The sequence below is a fragment of the Bufo gargarizans genome, chromosome 8, assembly GCF_014858855.1.
Source record: "Bufo gargarizans isolate SCDJY-AF-19 chromosome 8, ASM1485885v1, whole genome shotgun sequence".
NCBI classification, from domain to species: Eukaryota; Metazoa; Chordata; class Amphibia; order Anura; family Bufonidae; genus Bufo; species Bufo gargarizans.
The window spans coordinates 111,861,464-111,886,353 of NC_058087.1; the positions used below are offsets into that span (position 1 = coordinate 111,861,464).

Below are 24,890 nucleotides of genomic sequence, written 5' to 3' on the forward strand. Positions count from 1 at the left end.
ATTTGTGACTAGACCCCCCCCCCCTTGTCACCATTTGTGACTAGACCCCCCCCCACCCCACCCCCCCCCCCCCCCTTGTCACCATTTGTGACTAGACCCCCCCCCCCCCCCCCCCGCCGCAGCAGCTCTCCAGTTGAATACAGTGGTGGGGCATAGGAGATGATAGTTCTCTGCCCGCCACTGATGTTCTTCTCAGCAGCGGAGGAGTCTCTCCTGACACTGACCCCCCCCCCCCCACCTGTGCTGCTGCTGCCGCCGATAGTAATAGAGACGGGGGAGGGGCTGTGGCCAGTGCACCACCAATGACAATAACTGACCTGTTAATGCAAATACAGGAGGCGGGTGAGCTGCGATCAGCAGCAGTTGAGTTAACCCTTCAGGTGCGGTACCTGAGGGGTTAACTGCTGCTGATCGCAGCTCCCTGTCAGAGGTTGGCTGGCGTCTATTTGATTCTGGCACCCGCCTCCTGTATTTGTATTAACAGGTCAGTTATCTTCATTGGTGGCACAGTGTGCTTCCCCCAACACCCCAGTATAATAAGTCTCTCCCCCCCCCCCCCCCCCCCCCCAAGACCCCAGTATAATAAACATTGGTGGCGCAGTGCAAAGGAGGGTTAAAAAAATATAAATATATATATATATATATATATATATATATATATATATATATATATATATATATATATATATATATATATATATATAACTCTCCTCCAATTGATCGCGTAGCTGCCGCCTCATGTTCTTTCTTCAGGACCTGTCAAAGGACCTGTGGTGACGTCACTGAGCTCATCACTTGGTCCATTACCATGGTGATGGATCATGTGATGTACCATGTGATGAGCACAGTGATGTCACCACAGGTCCTGAAGAAAGAACAGGAGACCGTCAGCTACGCGATCAATTGGAGGAGGTGAGTTCATTATTATTTTTTAACCCTCAATTGACCTTCTGCTAAGCATTCTGTATTAAAGAATGCTAATATTTTCCTTTATAACCATGTTATAAGGGATAATAACACAGTGAATAGACTTTCATCCTAGTAAACATGCGTGAAAATTGCATGGCATCCGCACTTGCTTGTGGATGCTTGCGATTTTGTTTAAAAAATGTTTAAAATTTTTTTAAATTTTTTTTTTTAACGCAGCCCCATTAACTTCTATGGGGGCCTGCGTTGTGTGAAAAAACGCACAACATAGATCATGCACACATGATGCATGAAAATCGCAGCTCATGTGAAAGGGGCCTAAGGGTAACTAGGACAAGGGTTCCAGGCTAATAGTAAGTAAAAAAACAAACAAACAAACACTAAGGCTACTTTCACAGTTGCGGCAGTCTGAGCCGGCAAGCAGTTCTGTTGTCGGAACTGCCCGCCGGATCCGCCGATCTGGATGGTGACTGAAAGCATTTGTGAGACTCATCCGGATGCGGATCCATCTCACAAATGCATTGCAAGAATGGATCCGTCTTGTATCTTTTTACACATTTTTACCGGTCTGCGAATGCGCAGACCAGGAGGATGGATCAGGCCTTCCGGTATTTTGAATGCCGGATCGGGCACTAATACATTCTTATGGAGAAAAATGCCGGATCCGGCGTTCAAGCATGTCTTAAATGTTTTTTTTTTTCTTAGTCTGAGATAAAACCGTAGCATGCTACGGTTTTATCTTTTGCCTGATTAGTGAAAATAACTGAACTGAAGACATCCTGATGCATCCTGAACGGATTACTCTCCATTCAGAATGCATGGGGATATACCTGATGTTTTCCGGCATAGAGTTCAATAACAGGGGCTCAATACCGGAAAAGAAAAACGCTAGTGTGAAAGTACCCTAAAATATTAAGTTTAAATCCCCCCCCCTCCCCAATTTTACATATAAAATATATAAACAATAAATAAACATATTACATAGCGCTGCGTCCGAAAAGTCCAAACTATTAAATTATAAAAAAATATATCTCCTATGCGGTGAGCGCCCATGCCTCTTTGGCTTGAGGGACTTCGGTGGACCAATTACAGTTTCCGGAATTCTCCCCTTGAACCCTTGCGGGAGATGTCTCTCCGACTCCGGTCCTGGAATGTAGTTTTTTTTTTCTTGTGCCTTTCACATCCATCAGACGGGTGTCCGGGTTGGGGCGCTCTCTTGCAGAGAACCTTCCTGGGTCTTCACAGGGATAAGCGCCCGTTCATTCCTTCTCCCATTGGTGGTCTCTGATTTCAATGAAGAAATTGTCCTTCCATCAGTGTCCCTGCCCTTCACACCCTAGGGAACGGGAGTTGCACCATTGGGAAGTTGTCAGGGCTCTGACTATTTATTTCCAAGCCTCCAGTTCCTTCCGGCGTATGGGCTCCTCTTTTTTTGTCATCCCGGAGAGTCCTCGCAAGGCATTGACTGCCTCCAGGGTGGCAATTGCACGTCTGCAATTGCTGAAGCATACTGCACCCGTGGCAGGGTTCCGCCCTTTGGTGTCACGGATCACTTCACCAGAGCGGTGGGTGCTCTTGGGCTCAGAGGATTCAAGGTTTGGCCGCGCAGTTGTGCAAGGTAGCTACTAACCCCCTTACGCACATTAACAAAAATTTGCCAGGTGCTTACTTATGCATCGGTGGGCGCTGCCTTGGGCCACATGGTCTTGCAGGCGGCAGTTCTTAGTTGCCTGCAGGGGCGCTTGTTCCATGTGTCTGTGGCTTTCTTTCCCTGTGGACTGCTCTCGGACGTCCCATGGTCTCTGTGTCCCCCAATGAATATGGGCGAGAAAACAAGATTTTATACAAAAATCTAATAGGATAGGACTGTTCTATTATGGGCCGAACATTTTATAAAATGCACGGCTTTTATTTTTTTTATGGTGACAAAAGCAAATCAAAATTTTGGTATTGAAACAACCATGGCTGTGGAGTCGGAGTCGGAGTCGGGGTCAATTTTGGGTACCTGGAGTCGGAGTCGGCAAAAAATGAACCGACTCCGACTCCTACTAAATTTAAATTGGAATAAAAAAAAAAAAAAAGCAAGTTTAAATGTCCGAATTCATAAACAGTTATAATTAATGACTTCTCTACTGTAAGAATAAAGGCCAATGCATGCAGTGCCTCACGTAACCGCAAAACAAACGCGTTCAGTGATGTGAAGAAGCATGCTTTTCATATGCTTCACTATATGGCACGCAATGCACAATTAGGAGTGGCAATACATATACTTTCCATTGTGTTGTGTTCTGATGTTACAGGGAACACAATGCCCATGGTTTACCTAGCCTCTCACTGATAAGGGATTAAGTAAATATGTGTTTTGCAGGACTAGAGACACTTGTATAAGTGAAGGGAATGGAGGGTCAATAGTTCAAGACTGAAGCTGTAAACCATTGGAAAAACTGCTGTCATTCAGCTAAGGCTATAAAACGTGTAAACTCAGAATGTTATCTTAAAGGGACACTGACAGGGCCAATAAGCATATTGAGGTATATATATGGCACTACAGGTCTTATAATGGGTATTACAATCATATAAGTATCCCCCCTGTCCACATTATGCATACAGTAAACTTTAAGTTTTATAACCTGCTCCAACGGTCTTCAATCTGCCCAAGGGGCGGCGTTTCACCTCTCTTGCGCCCAGCCAGCCTCCCCCAACTGCCGCTTTGAAGCGCCGCCCAGCTCATGAATATTCAGTTTGCTGGGCGGCTTCTGCGGTCCCCGCTCTGAAGCGCTGCGCTGAACAGTGCCCTGCGCATGCGCCGGCTCTTGTGAAGTCGGGGACAGTAAGCGCCGCCCAGCGAAGTGAATATTGATGAGCTGGGCGACGCTTACTGTACCGGACTTCACAAGATCCGGCGCATGCGCCGGGCACTGTTAAGCGAAGCGCTTCAGAGCGGGGACCGCAGAAGCCGCCCTGCAAACTGAATATTCATGAGCTGGGCGGCGCTTCAAAGCGGCAGTTGGGGAGGCTGGCTGGGCGCAAGAGAAGTGAAACGCCGCCCCTTGGGCAGATTGAAGACCGTTGGAGCAGGTTATAAAACTTAGTTTACTGTATGTATAATGTGGACAGGGGGGATACGTATATGATTGTAATACCCATTATAAGACCTGTAGTGCCATATATATACCTCAATATGCTTATTGGCCCTGTCAGTGTCCCTTTAAACTTTAAACATGACTATGGGATTCTTCTAGGGAAATCATGTTTTAAAATAAATGTCCCTTCCTGGATCCTCCCACTGCCCTATCTTCAGCAGAAGATCAGCGCACACAGGAGAAGGCAGCAGCTTCTGCCCAACTACCTCTCTGTGCTAGAAGAGCTTAGAAGAACTTCTTTCTTTCCTTCAAGGAATGTATAAAATACATTTGCATATTAAATACAGAGGAGTCGGAGTCGGAAGTACAAAAAACTGAGGAGTCGGAGTCGGAGCATTTATCTACCGACTCCACAGCCCTGGAAACAACCTTACACCAATCTGATCGGCGTAGCGTTGTCACGATACCAAAATGTTGATTCGATTTGGCGACTAAAAACTTACTTTGGCTCCTAAATTTTTCAGTTCAGGAGCCAATGGCTACTAGGTATATTTTTTTATTTATTTATTTTTTGTCTGGAGCACTGAGTTACTTACCCACATACAGACATTTTCTCCCAGTCCAAGCATTCTCATTTTATATACTAAACTTCTTTTATGCAGTACAGTGTCAAATGCTTTGAAGTCCAGCTATACGATCCATTGATTCGCCACTGTCAAGTCTTTTCAAATAAAAGTACTTTTTATTCTATAATCCCCTTCTTGTTTACTTTTCCAGTATGATCCATTTGCTGAACACAGGCCACAGAAGATTGCAGACCGAGAAGATGAATATAAAAAGTACAGAAGAACAATGATTATATCTCCAGAGCGGCTTGACCCTTTTGCAGATGGTATTTGAGTTTAAACTACTTTTTTTTCTCTTGCTTTGACAACTTGAATTTTATGCAGATGCATACAAAATAAAATGCATTCCTATGTATTTATTGTTGGGGTGTAATTTCTATTGGCTTTGTGATACAAGTTAACATTAGAAGTGTATACAAATTCAATATCTAACTTGTATGATGTTTAAACTGCTTGCTTTTTCTTTTACTGTAAAAAAAAAAAAAGATGGTTCTAAGTAGGGGTGGGCGATATGGCCTAAAATCTATATTGCGATATAATTTTAAGCACGAGTGATATATATCGCAATATATTGTTTTCTATTATTTATTAGCCTCCTTAAGGGTTAGAACCCTTGTCATATTCACCCCAATAGAGCTCTATTAGGGTGAATAGGACTTTACACTCGCCCTGTTGTGCACACTCTCCCCGTCCACAGATCCCCCCCCCCCTAAACAGTTGCGTCCACAGATCCCCCCCCCTCCCCTAAACAGTGGCGTCCACAGATCCCCCCCCTCCCCTAAACAGTGGCGTCCACAGATCCCCCCCCTCCCCTAAACAGTGGCGTCCACAGATCCCCCCCCTCCCCTAAACAGTGGCGTCCACAGATCCCCCCCCTCCCCTAAACAGTGGCGTCCACAGATCCCCCCCCTCCCCTAAACAGTGGCGTCCACAGATTCCCCCCTCCCCTAAACAGTGGCGTCCACAAATCACTCGCCCCTGAGCGCTGCCTAGTGGGAGGAGCAGGCGTGTGATGTCAGTGAGTGAGTGCCGCCCCCCCGCATTGCCTGCTGTTACCGTAGCTACGACCGAGTAAGGTATACAAGTAGAGTCGCTAGTTAGTTACTGTTTAGTTTATAAATGTGCTCCTGTGAGCGGCGTGGCCCTGTATATTCCAACCCCCAGGCAAGCGTCCCTGTCACCATGGGAACACCTGGGGGTTATAATATACCATTGGATTTGAGTTTTTACGCTCTCACTGAGAGCGTGAAAACTCAATGATTTACTGTCAGTTCCTCCTCGTCCGTCAGCCGCGCACAGTGGGGAGGGGGAGGGACTCCCTCCTTCTCCACTGTGCTCAGGAGAACATGGTGCGCACAGAGAGCGCAATCATATTGCGGTCCGGCGATATGCTCAAAATCCATATTGTGGCACAAATTTATATCGCATATCGCCCACCCCTAGTTCTAAGGGTTGCCTCACTTGGCCAATTCTAAAAATGCACTTTTGTCTGAAAAAGATAAACCAAGCAATGTTGTGATTGCAAAAAATGCATTATCTAGCAGGTAGGAACAGTATCACATTGCTTATCTACCTTGTGCCGTATTTGTAGCCTGCAGTTGTGTACTTTATTTTGAAGACCCTTAAAGGGAACCTGTCACCAGTTTTATGGTGTCCTAACTAAGGGCAACATAAATAAGTGACTGATTCTCTTAGCACAATGCTGGGCCACTTTCTTTAATTGACCCAGTCAATCTGCAACAAATTGTATTGAAAAGCTCCAGCTGATAATGAGGAGTCATGAATATTCAAGAGATCCTGACTCTCCCTGCCCACCTGCTGCTGAATGACAGTTTGTTTCCATATGAATCAGCAGCAGATGGGCAGGGGAGTTGCTATAGCTCTGAATTAAATATACGCTGGACTCAATGACATCACGCTGGACTCCAATCAGCTCATTGGCATGCGGCATCTTTGTGTGTATATTATGAGATAACAATCTGTCACACCAGTAAGTGAATACATCTAAGGCACTTTTTAGTAGTTAATGATTGTGTATAATTAGTTAGGTTATAATCAAATATCCACATGTCAGGTTCCCTTTAAAGCAAGACTGGCATTTTAGTTGCCAGCTTTGTAGTTTATGCATGTCTTGACTGTGGTTTAGCATTTCACTATTGGTAATAAGCACGCAGGTTTATTTTCCTTTGAATTACAACCTGCATGAAACAGGAGTGAGATTTACTTTGTTTTACAAAAAATGTAAATGCTAAACAATGTTTGTTTACTTCACAAGTATAAATAAACAGAGATAGCTAGATAATCTAAATAGACCACCTTAGGCTACTTTCACACTTGCGTTCGTCGGTCCGCTCGTGAGCTCCGTTTGAAGGAGCTCACGAGCGGACCCAAACGCCTCCGTCCAGCCCTGATGCAGTCTGAATGGAGCGGATCCGCTCAGACTGAAGGGCTAGGATAACTAGCTAGCTTGCCCTAAAGTTCTATATGCCTGTCCTAAGAGGCAGGAGAACAATTGGAACCGCTGTATACAGTTCTAGAGCTGTGGAAGCCCCGGCAATTGATGCGGTGAGGAGGGTTACCCCAGGCGGCGTAGGTCTCCATGGGGAGCTGCTGCTAAAGTCTGGGCACCAATCTCTGTCCCTCATCTTCCGCTCCCCTTCCCAGAGCCTAGGGAGTTTTGAACTCCGGTGATTCCTGCGATCCTCTGCGGCCGCGTTTGCATGTTTAGCTGCTGGCCCACGTGTGCATCTACTTCCGGGGTCAAGCTGTATCTGCGGACCGAAAGGGGAGGGATCCGGCAGAGCGCGCTGAGAAGAAAAAGTCCATCCAGCTCACTGCAACTGAAGAGCTGGCAGTTTCCCATTCTGGCTGATTGTACTGTGTGAAAGAATAGAGCAGGTTCAGAGTGTTGAGACCATCAATGATACATCGGTACCAGGGTGGGGTAAGAGGGGATCATTCCCCGGCAGATTTTATTTTTAGTATTGCTCATGGCTTCATGTTTGTTTGTGCCTAGGTGTCTGAGTCTTCCAGGAAGACCTCCAGAGCTAAAGAAAGGGATGTGCTGTCAGTAAAAAGAAGCTACCCTCTGCATGGGCTAAACGCTTTTGTCAAGGATGTGTCAGCAAGTTAATGGAGGAGGAAGCTCCATCTTTGAGCAGCATTAAGCAGATGATCCAGGATGAGGTCAGAGTGTCGGTTAGCGGATTGATTAAATGTTGCCCGGTACTTCTGCTGCTGCATCTAAAGATTTCCCCCTCCACTGACAGCGATATCATTTTCTAATTTTAGAGGAAGGAGAGTGTTCGTTTATCTGATTCTTCTGAGGAGGCCGCCGCAAGGAAACCACTGTCTTCCGTACGCCTCCCACAACGGCACTTCAGCGGGAGGTTACCCCTCCCCCAAGGACAGGAAACTATGTAGAAAGCAGAAGTTTAAATGCCTCCTCCCCATTACCTTCTCCAGTTGTATCATGCCCCTTGGGATGAGTGGAAAGCTGGCAGGCTCCCTCCTGCCAAAGTTCCATGCGCCCAGCCTGCGGTGAGTTTTCCCTGCTTGTCAGGAGGGCAGAGCGGCAGGTGCTGGGGGTGAGATATGGCTCCCACCGCATGCTTGTGGCGTAAGTCCTAAGTTCAGGCAGCCCCCGGACGGTGCACGGGCTCAGGGGAAGCCAGTTGCAGGGCCAGAATGCGCGTGGGATCTCTGGGCCGAGATACCGAAAGGAGTGGGGAATCTGCACAAAAGAGAAAATTTGCTATTTGTAAAAAGCATCTGGCAGGACATAGGTTTTTTGCTATCTGCCAAAAGTGTACAGACAAAATAATGGTGGAAGACTCCCCTTGTCTAGTGGAAAATTTACGATCCATTATCAGAGAAGTGAGTTCAGCAGTGGAAGCAAAAATTGCATTTTTTTCCCCAAAAATCTTCCACTTCTAAAATGGTCACGGAACCCCAGATAGAATGGGATATGGAGGGCGACTATTTTAATGATACGTCTGACTCGGGATCCTCCTCTGAGGAAGTCAGCGGTCCGTTATGCTCATTAGAAGACACTGACTGTCTCTTGAAGGCTAAAAGATCAACTCTGAATATTGAGGAATCTAGACAGTCTGTTCAGGATCAGATCTTCACAGGGCTGGGTGATAGGAAGAGAAGCGTGTTCCCCATCCATGACAGAATCCGAAAGCTTATATGGGACGAGTGGAAGGACCCAGAAAAAAGGGCTAGTACTTCAAAAAACTTTAAAAGGAAATATTCCTTTAGTGAGGAAGATTCGGCTCTTTGGGATAAAACACCAAAGGTTGACCCCTCTGTTGCGCGAATCTCCAAAAAGGCAGCCTTGCCTTTGAAGATGTTGGCTTATTAAAAGATGCTATGGATAAAAAATGCGAATCCGTACTTAAAAAATCTTGGGCATTGAATACCGCTATGTTGAGGCCTAGCATAGCTGCCACCTATACGGCTAGATCTCTGGCTCTCTCAGCTGGAGGAGCACCTGGTCTCTGACACCCCGAGAGAATATCCTGGCCTCTTTGCCGGTTTGAAACAGGCCTCTAACTTCCTGGCAGACGCTTCAGCCGATCTTGTAAAGTTATCAGCTAGGTCAGCAGCTCTTTCTAATACGGCAAGTAGGTCAGTCTGGTTACGCTCTTGGTCAGGCGATACCGCTTAAAACATAAAATCTGCAGTATCCCTTGCGAAGGAGATAGTCTATTCGGTTTAGTCTTAGACGATATTCTTGAAAAGGCCTCTGATAGAAGAAAGGGGTTTCCACCAGAGTCCAGGTTCTTCCAACAGCGCCGATCCTTTCGGAATTTTGCACCCCCCCCAGTCTCCTAGAGTCTCAGATTTCCCTTTGGTTAGAAAAGAGTGGTGGTTCCAGTTCCAACAGACCAGAAAGAAAGGGGATTCTACTCCCCAATTTTTCTCGTAAAAAAAACCAAATGGCTCCTTCAGAGCAATAATCAATCTAGGGCTCCTCAACAAGTATATAAAATACAAAAAGTTCAAAATGGAGACGGTAAGATCTACAGTGAACCTTTTAACACAAAACTGCTCCATGGTAACACTCGACCTCGCAGACGCATATTAAGTGTTCCGATCCATCAGAAACATCAAAAATATCTACGTTTCACCATTTTTAGGAGAGCGTCTTCTCCATCTTCAGTTTCAGGTGTTACCTTTTGGCCTGGCCTCAGCACCCAGAGTATTCACAAAGATTATTGCAGAAATCTCAGCTTTTTTTTTCATCAGAAGGTGATAAACTTCATACCCTATTTGGACGATTTTCTCATTACAGCAGCCTCCCAGACTCAGTCGCAGTTACAAGTGAAGTTTGTCCTGGAGACCTTAAGATCTCTAGGTTGGAAACTAAATCTGGAAAAATCTAATCTATCACCCAGCCGAAGGATGACCTTTCTAGGTATTCTTCTGGATTCCAGCCAGATGACCTCTTTTCTTCCAGAACAAAAGATTTGGGACATCAAATCAAAAATGTCCATCTTTTTACTCCAGAGAAAGGTCACGTTCTGAAGAATTATGAAAATTCTGGGACTCGTGACGATTCCTGCGGTGGAATGGGCCCAGGCTTACGGGAGACCACTACAGGAATTCCTGCTAAAACAGTGGAACAAAAGGCTGTTACCTTACCTCCAAGGGTCAAACTCTCCTTGGGGTGGTGGCTGAACAAAAGAAAGTTAGTCAAGGGGGTCCCTTGGAAGCTCTCCAATCAGATGGTGGTAACAACAGACGCAAGCGGGGCAGGCTGGGGAGCCCATTGTCGGGTCAGCAGTTACAGGGGTCCTGGGATGCAGAGACACTTCCCCTTTCTTCAAACGCTTGACCGTAAGAGCTTGACCGTGTATATGGCTCTAAAAGCCCTGGCTCCAGTCATCCGAGGACAAAATTAAAAATCCTCTCCGACAACTCCACCACGGTGGTATATCTCAACAAGCAAGGGGGCATAAGAAGCAGTTCCCTTTGTCAGTTAGCATCTCGGATCTTTGCTTAGGCAGAGTCAAACATCCAGTCCATAACCGCTGTCCATCTAAAGGGGGACGAGAACACACTGGCGGACTTCCTGAGCAGGAAAAGATTTTGGCCAGGGGAGTGGAGCCTCAAAAAAAGCTGTGTTCCAGAACATCTGCAGCAAATGGGGAGTCCCAATAATGGACCTTTTTGCTTTCCAAAAGAACGAACGGGTGGACCTTTTCTATTCCCTCTCGGCGAAGGACCATCCGGTGAGAGTGGATGCCTTAGCGGGTCCATGGCCGTTGAGTCTGCTGTCGCCCCCCCCCCCCCCCTTTTAACTCATACCAAAGGTTCTGGCAAAGATAATAGAGGAACGAGCCCATGTCATCCTAGTGGCACCATACGGGCCCAAAAGGCCTTGGTTCTCCCTCCTTCTGAACCTCTCCAAGGGGGACTTCTGGACCCTTCCACAGTCTCCGGACCTCCTCCATCAGGGCCCAGCTTGGCATCTGGCAATCTGCTGACTAAAATTGACAGGGCTTCTCTTATGCAGTTATCTCCACCCTGCTCTCTAGCAGAAAGCAAGTAACTTCCAATATCTACTGGAGAACTTGGATAACCTTCCTTTCAATTGCCAAGGAATCCTGGAATCCCACTCTTCCCCCAAATATGAGGGTAATCCTAGACTTCCTCCAGAAGGGGCTAGATAAAGGTCTTCGTATCAGTACCATCAAGGTCCAGATTTCAGCCCTTAGTGCCTTCTTGGATATGAGATTGGCGGATTTGGATGTGGTCAAGAGGTTCATAAAGGGAGCCAGCAAACTTCACCCAGTTATTAGATCTACGGTTACGCCTTGGGACCTTAATTTGGTCCTTCCCGTCCTTATGGACCATCCCTTTGAACCTCTTGAGTCAATCCCCCTAAGGTTGCTGTCCTTTTAATTCAGCTTTTGTCATAGCTATCAACTCAGCTAGGAGAGTGGGAGAGATCCAGGTTCTTTCATGCAGACCTCCATACCTATCCATCCTTGACGACAGAATTATATTGAGACATGAACCCCCTCCTTACCAAAGGTATTCTCAAAATTCCACTGCCAACAGGAGATTTCCTTACCCACCTTCTGCACATGGGAAAAATCTTCAAAAGAAAGACGCTTCCATCATCTGGATGTACGCAGATGCATACTTGCCTATCTGGAAGCCACAAAAGGACTGCGAAAATCCGACAGTCTTCTGGTCCAGTATGCAGACCAAAATAGGGGGCAGGCAGCATCAAAAATTACTATAGCCCACTGGATAAGAATGACCATTGCAGTGGCCCATACAGTTAAGGGTCTTACTCCTCCAGACTGTTTAAGGCTCCATTCACACGTCCGCAAAATGGGTCCGCATCCTTTCCGCAATTTTGCGGAAAGGGTGCGGACCCATTCATTCTCTATGGGGACGGAATGTGCTGTCCGCATCCACATTTGCGGATCCGCACTTCCGCATCCGTGCTTCCGTTTCCGCAAAAAAATAGAACATGTCCTATTCTTGTCCGCAATTGCGGACAAGAACAGGCATATTCTATTATGTCGGCAATGTGCGGTCCGCAAAATGCGGAAAGCACATTGCCACTTTCCGTGTTTTGCGGATCTGTGTCTCCGTGTATCCGCAAAACACATTGCGGACGTGTGAATACAGCCTTAAAGCCCATTCAACCAGAGCGATTTCCACCTCTTGGGCAGAATCCCCCTCCTTGTCTCACATCTGCCAAGCCGCTACATGATCAAATCCTTCCACCTTTTTCAGCCACTATAGGTGAGACGTTCGGTCCAATTCGGATTTGTCGTTCGGACGAAAAGTCCTGTCAGCGGCTATATGTAGCTGCCGAGCTAACTCGGCTACAACCGAAGGGGAGAAAGTTCATGCTGTGGTATTCATATCAAGCGCAGTGAGCTAGCTGTCTGCTACGGCCGAAGGGGGAAGGCGGGTGGAGTTCATGCTGTAAGTGTGTAAATCAAACGCAGCGAGTGGAATTATTCCTGATGTACTAGGTGGAATGTTCGTATAGACGCATACTGTCACATGCAGGGAGAAGAGAAGATATATTTGAACGCGGCCATATGTAGCTACTAGGCTGGCTGTCAGCTACGGCCAAGGAGGAAGACGTTCTTATGATTGGTATGCATATCAAGCGTGTAGGGTGCAGGAGATTATTCTTGCTGTGCTAGGTGAGAGATTATATTTATATTGGAACATATACAGTTGCAAGAAAAAGAATGTGAATCCTTTTGGAATGATATGGATTTCTGCACAAATTGGTCATAAAATGTGATCTGATATTCATCTAAGTCACAACGATAGACAATCGCAGTCTGCTTAAACTAATAACACACAAATAATTAAATGTTAACATGTTTTTATTGAACACACCATGTAAACGTTCACAGTGCAGGTGGAAAAAGTATGTGAACCCCTAGACTAATGACATCTCCAAGAGCTAATTGAAGTGAGGTGTCTGCCAACTGGAGTCCAATCACATGATGGGGAGCATCATTTTTTCAGCCCCCTGGAGCACCCCTGATTGCGGATCACTGGTTGGAGAGATCCTCTGATCGGATAAGTACATTATCATTTTATATTTCTTATATCTCGTCTGTGCATATATTATCTGTATGGTCACTAACAGTGTAAATCCGCCTCGGGGTGCTCCAGCAACCTTGGTTCTTTTCTTTCATTTTTGGACCCTAACCATGGTCCTTTAAAGTCTTGAATGGTTGTGTTGTAGCTGCTTTATCCTAGCAGCAACTTCAATATTTCAGTTGAGACTGAGACTGTTGTACAGCGCTGTAAACCACTCCGCCAGATTGGGGGCAATACTTTGTCTTTTATATAAATTGGAGATTTATTTTTCCATAGTATCATAATTATCGTTGTTACACTGTGGATCGAATCACCCTGTTAGTCTATTTTACTATGATAAAATAGTTGCCTATGGTGGGTGTACTACATCGCTGTAATTATCCCTTTGAGATTGCGACTGCATTACAATCCTGTACATCTATCTTGGTATATTGAATGCAAGATCTTGTCAATTTTTGTAGTGTAATCTATTGTCTATGCTGAGTGCTATATTTCGTTTATTGTGGAGGTTGGTGATTTATTCCACATCATTGTAAATATCGTTGTTACATTGTGGGATTCAGATATTTTACTGTACCGTCCTCCCCTCGACGTTTATTAGTACTCACCATTATTATTGGTAAGCGAACTACACTGCTGTAATCATATCTATCCTTGGTTGCCGTGGAGAAACCGAGACTCCTGCTCTGTTTTCTCAATCTAGGTGCTATCATTTATATATGACCCGGACATCCATATGGGTTTTTGTTACAAGGGCCTCATAAGGACAGACAGGCTAGGCACGGGGACAGAGTGCTCCCACCATCAGGGTGCATCTCTGGGCTGAGACAAGGTCAGGGACACCATAGGGATACAATAGGGACCCATATGGTTGTCTCCCGGATGCACTAGTATGACCAGCCATCCTGTCTGTTTCCTTCAATAGGCTCTGAGTGTCTGTTTGTAAGTGTTGTATGTCTATTAGTCCCCAAGTGAGGGACTTCGTTGTAACAATTTTTTATTAGTTTCATTAAAAGTTATATTTTCGGTAGTTGGCCTCAGTGATACACTTTTCTATATACAACTACCCATTACGTATTCAATTGATTTATCCAATATCCTAAACAGCCCCCCATGTGTCGGGCTCCTCAGAGGGAATATACTTACCTGGCCCTCCTGGTCCCCGCACCGCTGCCGCTTCTCCCTGTACACAGATGAAAACATCCATTGTCAGGGGGAGCAGCCAATGGCAGACAAGGACGAGCCTCCCTAGCATAAAGCGTGACACAAGGGAGGCTTGTCTCTGTTCTCACCTGCCATTGGCTGCTCCCCCAACACCTGGTGTTTTTGTCGTAAACAAGAAGCGGCAGTGCTGGGAGCAGGGTAAGTATATTTCCTCTGAAGGGCCATGCACATGGGGGGGGTTGATATTGGATAACCCCTTTAACACATTAAAAGGAAACAAACTCTGCAATTAGATATAACAGCGATCAGAATCCAGAAAATAGTATGAGAATAATGATCCATAGGTAGCACTCCAATTATATTCCAATCTATGTCACTCACTACAAGAACGTCCCCCTGGCCTGTTTGCCTAAAACACTGTGTTTGCACAAACTATATAATGTCCTGACGGAGAGGGTTTTTCCTACCCTCGAAATGCATTGACAGCACTTGAATAAAGCTTTTTCCACCCTAATCCCTGATGCCAGTTTGAATTGTACCGAGCAGCGCCGGACAAGCGGTTCTAAAATTGTTTTATACTTTTGGATGAGCCTATGAGTTTACTACTTCATGGTGGAGTATGCTCACTGTAGTTGTCATGTTGATGCTTTGGTTTCAGTTCTTAAAGGACAGATATTGGTTAATGCACTTGTACAGGCCATACTGGATTTCCAGATAAACAGGACAGTCAAATTAGTATTATGAATATTTGAGTGTAATATTGGAAATTCCTGTCTTTTTGGGGCATTGATATTTGGATACCGTTATGATACAAGGGAGAACAAGTCGCCAGCTTCTCCTACAAATGTGAACACTAAACTACAGGCATTCGTAATCAGTTGTATTTGTTTACAGGGACTTTACTTGCAGACTACAAAGACTTTTTATTTTTTTTTCCTACAAAATTAATGGTGCTATTATTTGTATGAGACTATTGGGTAAAATGTTAAACAAAATCCAGTTTATGTAGTACTTTCCTTTTTTTGGTTTTAGTTTTCTTTTAACAATGTGCCCCACCCATTTGCAGAAGTAATAGAATTTTACATTTTGGGACTAATTTTCTGCACGGTAAATTTTTCTCTGTACTTCACATCCTTTGAACTGAAGAAAATATTCTATAGAACACGTTCAGGTATAGTGTGTATCTGTACTTAAGAAACCTTACTTGGGTAATGTTTTACGTGTACGTTTTCAAAAGTCAGAACTGCTGATGGCGTGAAAAGGCTGAAAAGTGTACGTTTTAAGGAATAGTGACCACTGAACTGATCACTTCTGAAGGACTTTTTTGTCCTTGCCCTTTTTTCTTTTTCTTTTAATGCATATATCCAATTGTGTGTAGTCTCACTGTAATGGCTACATATAAACTTTTAGGTGTAATTAAAGTTATATCCAGCATCCTGCTAGATTTTTTTTTTTAACTATTGTTACTTCCTTTGTAGGTGGCAAGACTCCTGATCCAAAAACAAATGCTCGGACGTACACTGATGTTATGCGAGAAAAGCAACTGATTAAGGAGCATGTAAGTTTATGTATAGAAATGTTTTCAGCATTGTTACTATTAAACCCTTACTGACCACCCATACAACCTTTTACGGAGGTCACTAAGGGGTCTTAGGCTGGACCTTCTTACCGCGACCCTCTAAGCCCTGCATGGGTTTCCCATGCAACTCAGTGAAGGGTCTCCAGTCTCCCCTGCGAGCTGCTCTCTGCTTTATGGCCCAGATTGGCAGCAGTACAGATCCAGGCATTTTAACCTCTTAGATGCCACGGGGCAGGAGCACCCTTTGTATTAATGGAGTTTCCCGGGCTTTTAATATTAATGACCTATCCTCAGGATAGGTCATCAATATCAGATGGGTGGATATCCAGTACCACTGCCGATCAGCTGTATGAGGAGACTACGCCGGCAGTGTGCACATGCTGTCTCCCGGGTGATGCCGGGTGTCTGTCCCCCGCAGATCTCATATTGTTGACCTATCCTGAGGATAGGTTGTCAATATTAAAAGCCTGGACAACCCCTTTAAATCTGTTACAGAGGGAGCAGACTCCCTCTGTCTGACATCAGCACGCCACGACGGAGGTTGCCAAGTGTCGGTCTGTGCATGCAGGCTGCTGCTTAGTGAAGGTGCCTAGCACCTCTGTGGTGCAGCCTGCTGATGGATGTCTGTGCGGATGGCAAAATACATTGCAAAGCATGAACAGTGTAGTTTATTTTAGAAGCAATCAAAAAAATATATAAAAAAATCTATTATAGTCAAATTTTGGGACTATTAAATGGTAAAAGTAAAAAAAGAAGTTTTTTATTGAAGAGAATCTCAAGTAAAAATGTTCTTTCCATCGAAAAAACACACCAATGAAAAAAAAGCAAAAATACAATTTCCATATATTTTACTATCGCCTAGTTCATAATGACAGTTAACTGACAGCCAAATTGGATTATACATATCCTGGGGTCAGACCTTTGACTCTGACAGGTATCACCCACTGGTGAACTTGTACTCTAGCTAAGAGGGTTGCAGTGGCCATTCAATGGTGTTGAGTCCGACTGACCATTCACCTGCGGTTATATTGATTGACCTCCAGTAAACTCTCCCTCTATCACCATCATTCTGTAATACAAGCCCCATCCATAGTCTTGATATTACTTAATTCATCTCCCCTGAAGAGTTCACTCACAGAATGAAACGTGACACGTTGGGAGTACCCGTATAGGGTTTATTAGGGATTCCGCTCCCATAAGGAAAGGTATCCGGACGGGGACGCCCCTTGCGGGGCAAGTACCTCGTATAGATAGTTAGGGGCGTATTAGCCCCTGTCCCTCATATAGGGTCTTCTAGGGCCATTGCCTTGTGACTTCCAACCATACAAGGGCAAATACGTTTGGCACTATCCAGCATGGCGACCTACCAATAAAGTCCATCTCTGCCTGCAACAACGCCTGAGAGAACTCTCGGTCCACCTCTACACCTGGGTGAGAACATTCCTGTTTGTTTATTGGTTTTATTCACCATACTGTGTATGTTTAGTCTAGGCCCTTTGGGCTGTCTCATTGTTTGTTACAGAGGTCTATCCTCTAGCGTCTACTATTTTAGAAGCATTTACTACATTGTGCGCAGTTCTACCTCTCAGCGTCTAGCCATGGCAGTTGCAGGCTGCGCCGGTGGTGATTTTAATAATCAAACCCCCTTGGGGGTGAAATATGAACTTCTACAGGACCACTCACCGTATTGTGCAGGCGGTGCTTAATCAACCAACGACCCAGGAGGGTGGATTGGAAACTTGAAGAGGTCCTCCATTTTGTTGGGCAGGTGGTGACATGTAAACCAGGTGGCTTGGGATCCCTTCAGATGTCCTCCACTGGATTTGCGTAGGTGGAGAATTATCAACCAAACTGCCCCGGAAGGCGGATTGGAAAACTGAGCGATTCTCCACTGTCTGGGATAGGACACAGGCCCAGACTAGTACCACACCATCAGGGTGGTCCTGCGGTGATGTGGGCTGAGGGGTGCAGGAGACTACCTGTGATGCCCCTGCCAAATGGACAAAAGGCAGGAAAGGGGTTAAATTCCTTTAAAATTAAGGTATTTGGCCTGCAGAGAGGAAATGCTGGATAATCTGGTGCTGGTTGCAAAGAAGTGGCCTACCAAGAAGGGTTAATCCAGCTTTGAGGACCAGGGTGGAGCTCAGCGGGTTCCTGGGGAGGGGGACAGCTAGGCGGGAAGAATTCACGCCTGAGGGACGAACCCGCCCCCTTCCATACCTGGAATGAAAGTTGCGGCCTTACAGGCTGCAAAGCCGGGACAAAAATTTGTGCACTGCCAACCGGGAAGTAAACAGAGGGACTTGGATCGGTGCACTGGATGTGCCTGCTTCTGGCCGCGGGTGCCACCCCGTGGGCCACAAGAAACGGCGCAGGCCGAGTACAGGTAGGCTCTAAATGAAGCCGGGGCCTAAATTTTCAGCAGCCGGCCGGGGAGCAGAGGGCCTGGAGCGGCGCTCTCTGGCGTCCTGGTTGCATAATGGCCGCGGGTGCCCACCCAGCGGGCCGGATAAAGTGAGGCCCCCCGGAATGATAGGAATGCGCCCTGTCCACCCCGCAGGCCGGGAAGAATAGGTGCAGGACCTAAGGAGCTAGATACGGGAACCCAGGTCCCCAGACTTGGACAGAGGCCCAAAACGTAAATTAGGGGCTGAGGTAACGTTGGGCCCTCCCCAGGGCGTGGCCCACCCTGAAGAAAGTGTCCTTCATTTTAGCACGAGGTGACCGAGGGGGAGAACTGTGAATACTCACCCCATCTTCATCCTCTTCTCTTAACCCCTTCTTAGAGTACCAGCAGAGTTCACCTCTTCAGAAGCTGGCACCTGAAGTGGCAGGAGACTGGAATGGCGGGGGGGGGGGGGGGGGGGGGGGGGGTCTCGCCGGATCCAGGTGAAACTGAACTGGGCTGCCCTGGTCTACTTTTGCTTCTTGGGGAGGGCGAACGGTGAGGGAATCGGACACCGGGGTAGACAGAGGGGCAAGCGCCTCCATTTCCCCTACCTAAAAGGGAAAAAATAAAACAAAAAACATTTCCCCTACCTAAAAGGGAAAAGATAAAACAAAAAAATAAGAAAGGGAAGCCGTCCTGCAAAAGCAGGGAGTTCTGCCTCCTATGACGCTAAACTAAAAACTGAAATCCTCCCCTGCTGGCAATACCCCCTCCAGCCTGGAGAGAACATATCACTTTTCAGCCTAGTGTTGCCTCCTAGTGGCAGCAAGCAGCTATACCCACGGTCCTGTTCTCCCCCCCCCCCCCCCCCTCCCCAATATATCATTGGGGGGAAACAGGACCTTGTGAGAAAAATATTTTCTATTACACCTCAGGTCAGACCAGCAATCAGACCCCCAAAGTTAATCAGACCTCAGATCAACCCCCAACCTTCACCCATCTATTAGCCCCCATATGTCAGCCATCTGTCAACCCATCAGCCCCCAGTGCAAATAAAATAAAAAAACTCGATTACCTCTCCTGCTCCTGGATGCCACCGCTCCTCACAATCGCAATCCTCTTCATCCTGTCAGCTGTGTATTGTGGCGCACAGTGAAGTCACAGCGCCCTTACGCTGTGCACAGCTGAGCCGAGGACCAGGAAGCTGTGAATACAGAGCCTTCACCGCTTCCCGGTACTAATGAAGCGCTTCCATAATGGAATCACTTCATTAGTATTCGCCCCATAAGATGCAGGGACATTTTTCCCCCACTTTGGGGGGTAAAAAGGGTTTCTTATGGGGCAAAAAATACGGTATATCATTTATCCTGTACTAAACTCCAGAATTTTTTTATAAATAAAATTTATACTGTAATAACAAGTTATGGGTCTTTGGCATGCAACGTGTGTGCAGCAGCCCCTGTCCTCCTGTGACAGGAGGGAGCTGCACATTTAGGACACGATATAGAACAGATTGGAGTCTATAAAAAGAAGCAATTTAATTGCTTGTTATACTTCACTAAAGGAACTACGGTATAAAGAAATGTGTATAAAAAAAAAAGGATTTAACCAGAGGTTTTCATTTTTGCCTTGTTTTTCTTTCCCATCTTCCTTGAGCTATTACTTTTTAATGTATTTTTTATTTTTTCCATTCACATAGCAGTATGAGGGATTATTTGTTGCGGGACAAGTTGTACTTTCTAATGCCACCATTTAATATGACAAATGTAGAGGGAAGCGGGTAAAAAAAATTCCAAGTGGGATGGAATTGGGGGGAATGCTATTCCCCCTCTGTGTTATGGGTTTTGTTCCCACAGCGTTCTGTTTGCGGCAAAACTGACCTGTGCCCTTCATTTTGTGTCAGTACGATTTACCACTAGAGTTGAGCGAATTGCCGGGTATGGAATTCGTTCATGCTCTGTTTACTGGTAAAAGGTGAATTGCGTTGTGTTATCGTCCGTGGTAACGGAATCCATATTTCTGTGATTGAATTTCTTTAGAGAACTCCCCTGCATAACGGAAACAGGACAGATCCGTTATGCAGCCCATAAACTTCCATTATGATGGAATGAATAACGGAATGCCTCTAAAGGCATTCTGTTATGCGTTCCATCATAGAATTGCGTTATGGTCCGTGATAACGGAATCCATAACTCATTTCACCTTTTGCCATCAAATGAAGTGTGAACAAATTTCATAACCGGTAATTCGCTCATCTCGAATTACAACAATACCACATATGTATAGGTTTTTATCTCTAAATGGTATAAAAATAAATTAAAACTTTGAGAATTATAATTTTTTTTATTTTTTTTAATCACCATATTCTGACCCCCATAACTTTTTTGGGAGCTCATTTTTTGTGGGACAATCTGCAGTTTTTGGAGTGGGTGACTTTTCGATCGCATTTTATAAAAAAAAATTGGGGTAAAAGAAGCAATGAAAAATGGCAAAATAGTCCATTTTTACCCTTTTTTCCGTTAATCCATTCACCGTATTGTAAAAATATTTTTATACTTTAATAGTACGGGTGTTTTTGTCTCGGTGATGCCCATGATGTTTTTTTTTTTTTATTCTACAAAAAGAGGGGTGATTTTAAACAGTTTTTTCATATATGCAGATCTTTTCCTTTTGAGCTTACAAAATTTGAGCTTACAAAATCCTATTTATTTTTTTATTCTGAAGAATCATGGATTTTTTTTTTTATTTTTTTTTTACAACCATTTATTGCTCAGTATTGCTAATTTTTATGTTGGCGAGACTCTTCAGCGAGACCTAGGGCTTTGAATTAAATTATCGGCATCCTCATTGGCAGCAGTGATCTCAATTGATCATGGCATATAATGGCTGATCTGCTATTTTTCAAACAGCCTTAAGATGATGCCATGTTGCATGTGCGGGTTGGTGCCATGTTTGCCCATCACTCCAGCGAAGGGGTTAAAAACAAAAAAATATATATAAAAATTCAAATCGCTTCCCCCCCCCCTTCCTTTCCCCAAAATGATAACAAAAAATGCACATTGTGGGCACAGCCTACGATTTAAATATAAAAATATTTATTTCAAGTGATAGTCGTGCCCATTCTAAAAATGGCATCAATGAAAAGTACAGGTGGCCCCTCAAAAAATGAAGAAAAAAAAAGTCTGTAAAGCCGAAAAAAGAAATCGTTATCCTGCAAACTGATCCAGAGGCAAAAAAAAAAAACTTGAGGTACAAGCCAATTTTCCTAATTTTTTTTTTTGGGGGGGCGGGGAGATTCTTTCCTGACTACAACTAGGCAATCAAACTCTGTGAGTCAATGACCTCTCCAGAAATCTAATAACTATAATCTGTAATATGACATCCAGGCCCCTCATGAACCGTAAAGAATCCTCGTGTAGAAATATTCTTTCCTTTTTAGATGTAGTGTATGCCCCCTTGTCACAGTCTTGGTAAATAGATGATGGGAGGGATCTCTGAGATATTTATACCTGGGTATTTATTTTTATTTTTTTAAACTAATAACTCTAATTTTGATTATCTTTCTGGGTATTGTAGTCAACCCATTCCAGTTGCCCTCCTCTGAACTCTCTCCAGTTCTGCTATGTCTGTCTTGTTCACAGGCGCCCAGAATTGTACACAGTACTCCATGTGTGGTCTGACTAGTGATTTTGTAAAGTAGCAGGACTATGTTCTCATGACGTGCATCAATGTCCCTTTTGATGCAAGCCATTTGCCTTGGCAGCAGCTGTTTGACACTAGTTTCTATAGTTTAGTTTGGTGTCCACTAAAATTCCTAAGTCCTTTTCCATGTCAGTGTTACCCAGTGTTTGACCATTTAGTATGTAGGTTTATTTTTTTTCTCGGCATAAAACCGCAAGAAAAACAAACATACATATTTTGTATCGCCATAATCGTAAAGATTACAAATGAAAGTAACGTTTTACTATACAAGGAATGCCATCAAAACAAAATATAACTGATTCTTTTTTTCACTTTCACCCCATTTTAGATTTTTTTTTTTTTTTTTCCAGCTCATATACAATATTGAATGGTATAAGAAAGTACAACTTGTTCTGCAAAGAACAAGCTCTCATACGGCTATGTGAATAGAACAATAAAAATGTTATAGCCTGAGAAAGGCAGGGAGTGAAAAAATGAAAACGCAAAAATAATCTGTCACTACAGGGAGTGCAGAATTATTAGGCAAGTTGTATTTTTGAGGATTAATTTTATTATTGAACAACCATGTTCTCAATGAACCCAAAAAACTCATTAATATCAAAGCTGAATATTTTTGGAAGTTTTTAGTTTTAGCTATTTTAGGGGGATATCTGTGTGTGCAGGTGACTTAGTGTGCATAATTATTAGGCAACTTAACAAAAACAAATATATACCCATTTCAATTATTTATTTTTACCAGTGAAACCAATATAACATCTCAACATTCACAAATATACATTTCTGACATTCAAAAACAAATCGGTGACCAATATAGCCACCTTTCTTTGCAAGGACACTCAAAAGCCTGCAATCCATGGATTCTGTCAGTGTTTTGATCTGTTCACCATCAACATTGCGTGCAGCAACCACAGCCTCCCATACACTGTTTAGAGAGGTGTACTGTTTTCCCTCCTTGCAAATCTCACATTTGATGATGGACCACAGGTTCTCAATGGGGTTCAGATCAGGTGAACAAGGAGGCCATGTCATTTAGATTTTCTTCTTTTATACCCTTTCTTGCCAGCCACGCTGTGGAGTACTTGGACGCGTGTGATGGAGCATTGTCCTGCATGAAAATCATGTTTTTCTTGAAGGATGCAGACTTCTTCCTGTACCACTGCTTGAAGGTGGTGTCTTCCAGAAACTGGCAGTAGGACTGGGAGTTGAGCTTGACTCCATCCTCAACCCGAAAAGGCCCCACAAGCTCATCTTTGATGATACCAGCCCAAACCAGTACTCCACCTCCACCTTGCTGGCGTCTGAGTCGGACTGGAGCTCTCTGCCCTTTACCAATCCAGCCACGGGCCCATCCATCTGGCCCATCAAGACTCGCTCTCATTTCATCAGTCCATAAAACCTTAGAAAAATCAGTTTTGAGATATTTCTTGGCCCAGTCTTGACGTTTCAGCTTGTGTGTCTTGTTCAGTGGTGGTCGTCTTTCAGCCTTTCTTACCTTGGCCATGTCTCTGAGTATTGCACACCTTGTGCTTTTGGGCACTCCAGTGATGTTGCAGCTCTGAAATATGGCCAAACTGGTGGCAAGTGGCATCTTGGCAGCTGCACGCTTGACTTTTAACAGTTCATGGGCAGTTATTTTGCACCTTGGTTTTTCCACACGCTTCTTGCGACCCTGTTGACTATTTTGAATGAAACTCTTGATTGTTAGATGATCACGCTTAAGAAGCTTTGCAATTTTAAGAGTGCTGCATCCCTCTGCAAGATTTTTGACTTTTCTGAGCCTGTCAATTCCTTCTTTTGACCCATTTTGCCAAAGGAAAGGAAGTTGCCAAATAATTATGCACACCTGATATAGGGTGTTTGTCATTAGACCACACCCCTTCTCATTACAGAGATGCACATCACCTAATATGCTTAATTGGTAGTAGGCTTTCGAGCCTATACAGCTTGGAGTAAGACAACATGCATAAAGAGGATGATATGGTCAAAATACTCATTTGCCTAATAATTCTGCACTCCCTGTAGATTGTTGGTTGCCCTTAGAACGCCATAAAACTGGCTCTGGTTGTGGACTCTCACTAATGTAACCCCAAAAACAACAGAACAGCAAATGTGTAATACACAAGATAACACATTTTATTAGACTAGTAGATAGCTAGATAGACATAGAGAGATAGAAAAATATAGATAAAGATATAGATATATATTCTCTATCTCTATCTATCTACTAGTCTAATAAAATGTGTTATCTTGTGTATTATACATTTGCTGTTCTGTTGTTTTTGGGGTTATTTGATAACTTTCTTACAGACAGCTATATATCGGGCTTTGTTCTGATCATAGGGTGTGTGTCTTTCACTAATGTGTCAACTGGATCTGTACAGTTGCATGCTCAATATGTAGCTGAACAGAAGAGGTTTTTTTTTTTTTTTGGTTAATCTAATTGGTAGGATTTTTGTGCTGGCTATTTAGGTGCATTGGGTTTGTGGCTTTTGATAACTTATGATGCCATACTACGCGGTAAAAGAAAAAAATCGATACCTGTTTCGTCTGGAATAAACCTGTATATGTATATAAGATTTTTGCAAGTCTAATTACTGTTTCCCAATTGTTATGTATTTCATCTCTCTCCTTTTCTCAAATAGCGTGAAATCCATCAACAGCTTGCAGAAAAGGCTAAATCTGGTGATTTAAAAGTGGTCAATGGATCTTCTGCAGCGGCATCTCAACCACCTTCAAAACGCAAGCGACGATGGGATCAGACAGACCAAACCCCAGGGTCAACTCCAAAGAAGATTTCCAGCTGGGACCAAGCCGAGGTCGTTGTA

General features: G+C 44.4%; 1 protein-coding gene across 2 annotated transcripts in view; it reads left to right on the forward strand.

Moving 5' to 3' along the window:
- The window catches only part of SF3B1 (splicing factor 3b subunit 1), a 170,035-nt gene that overhangs the window by 39,603 nt on the left and 105,542 nt on the right, over nucleotides 1–24,890 (forward strand). For both annotated transcript variants that reach the window (XM_044302777.1, XM_044302778.1), the window contains exons 4-6: nucleotides 4,788–4,902; nucleotides 15,874–15,953; nucleotides 24,708–24,884. In XM_044302777.1, the coding sequence (XP_044158712.1) occupies nucleotides 4,788–4,902; nucleotides 15,874–15,953; nucleotides 24,708–24,884 (372 nt within the window). The remainder of the gene's footprint in view (nucleotides 1–4,787; nucleotides 4,903–15,873; nucleotides 15,954–24,707; nucleotides 24,885–24,890) is intronic.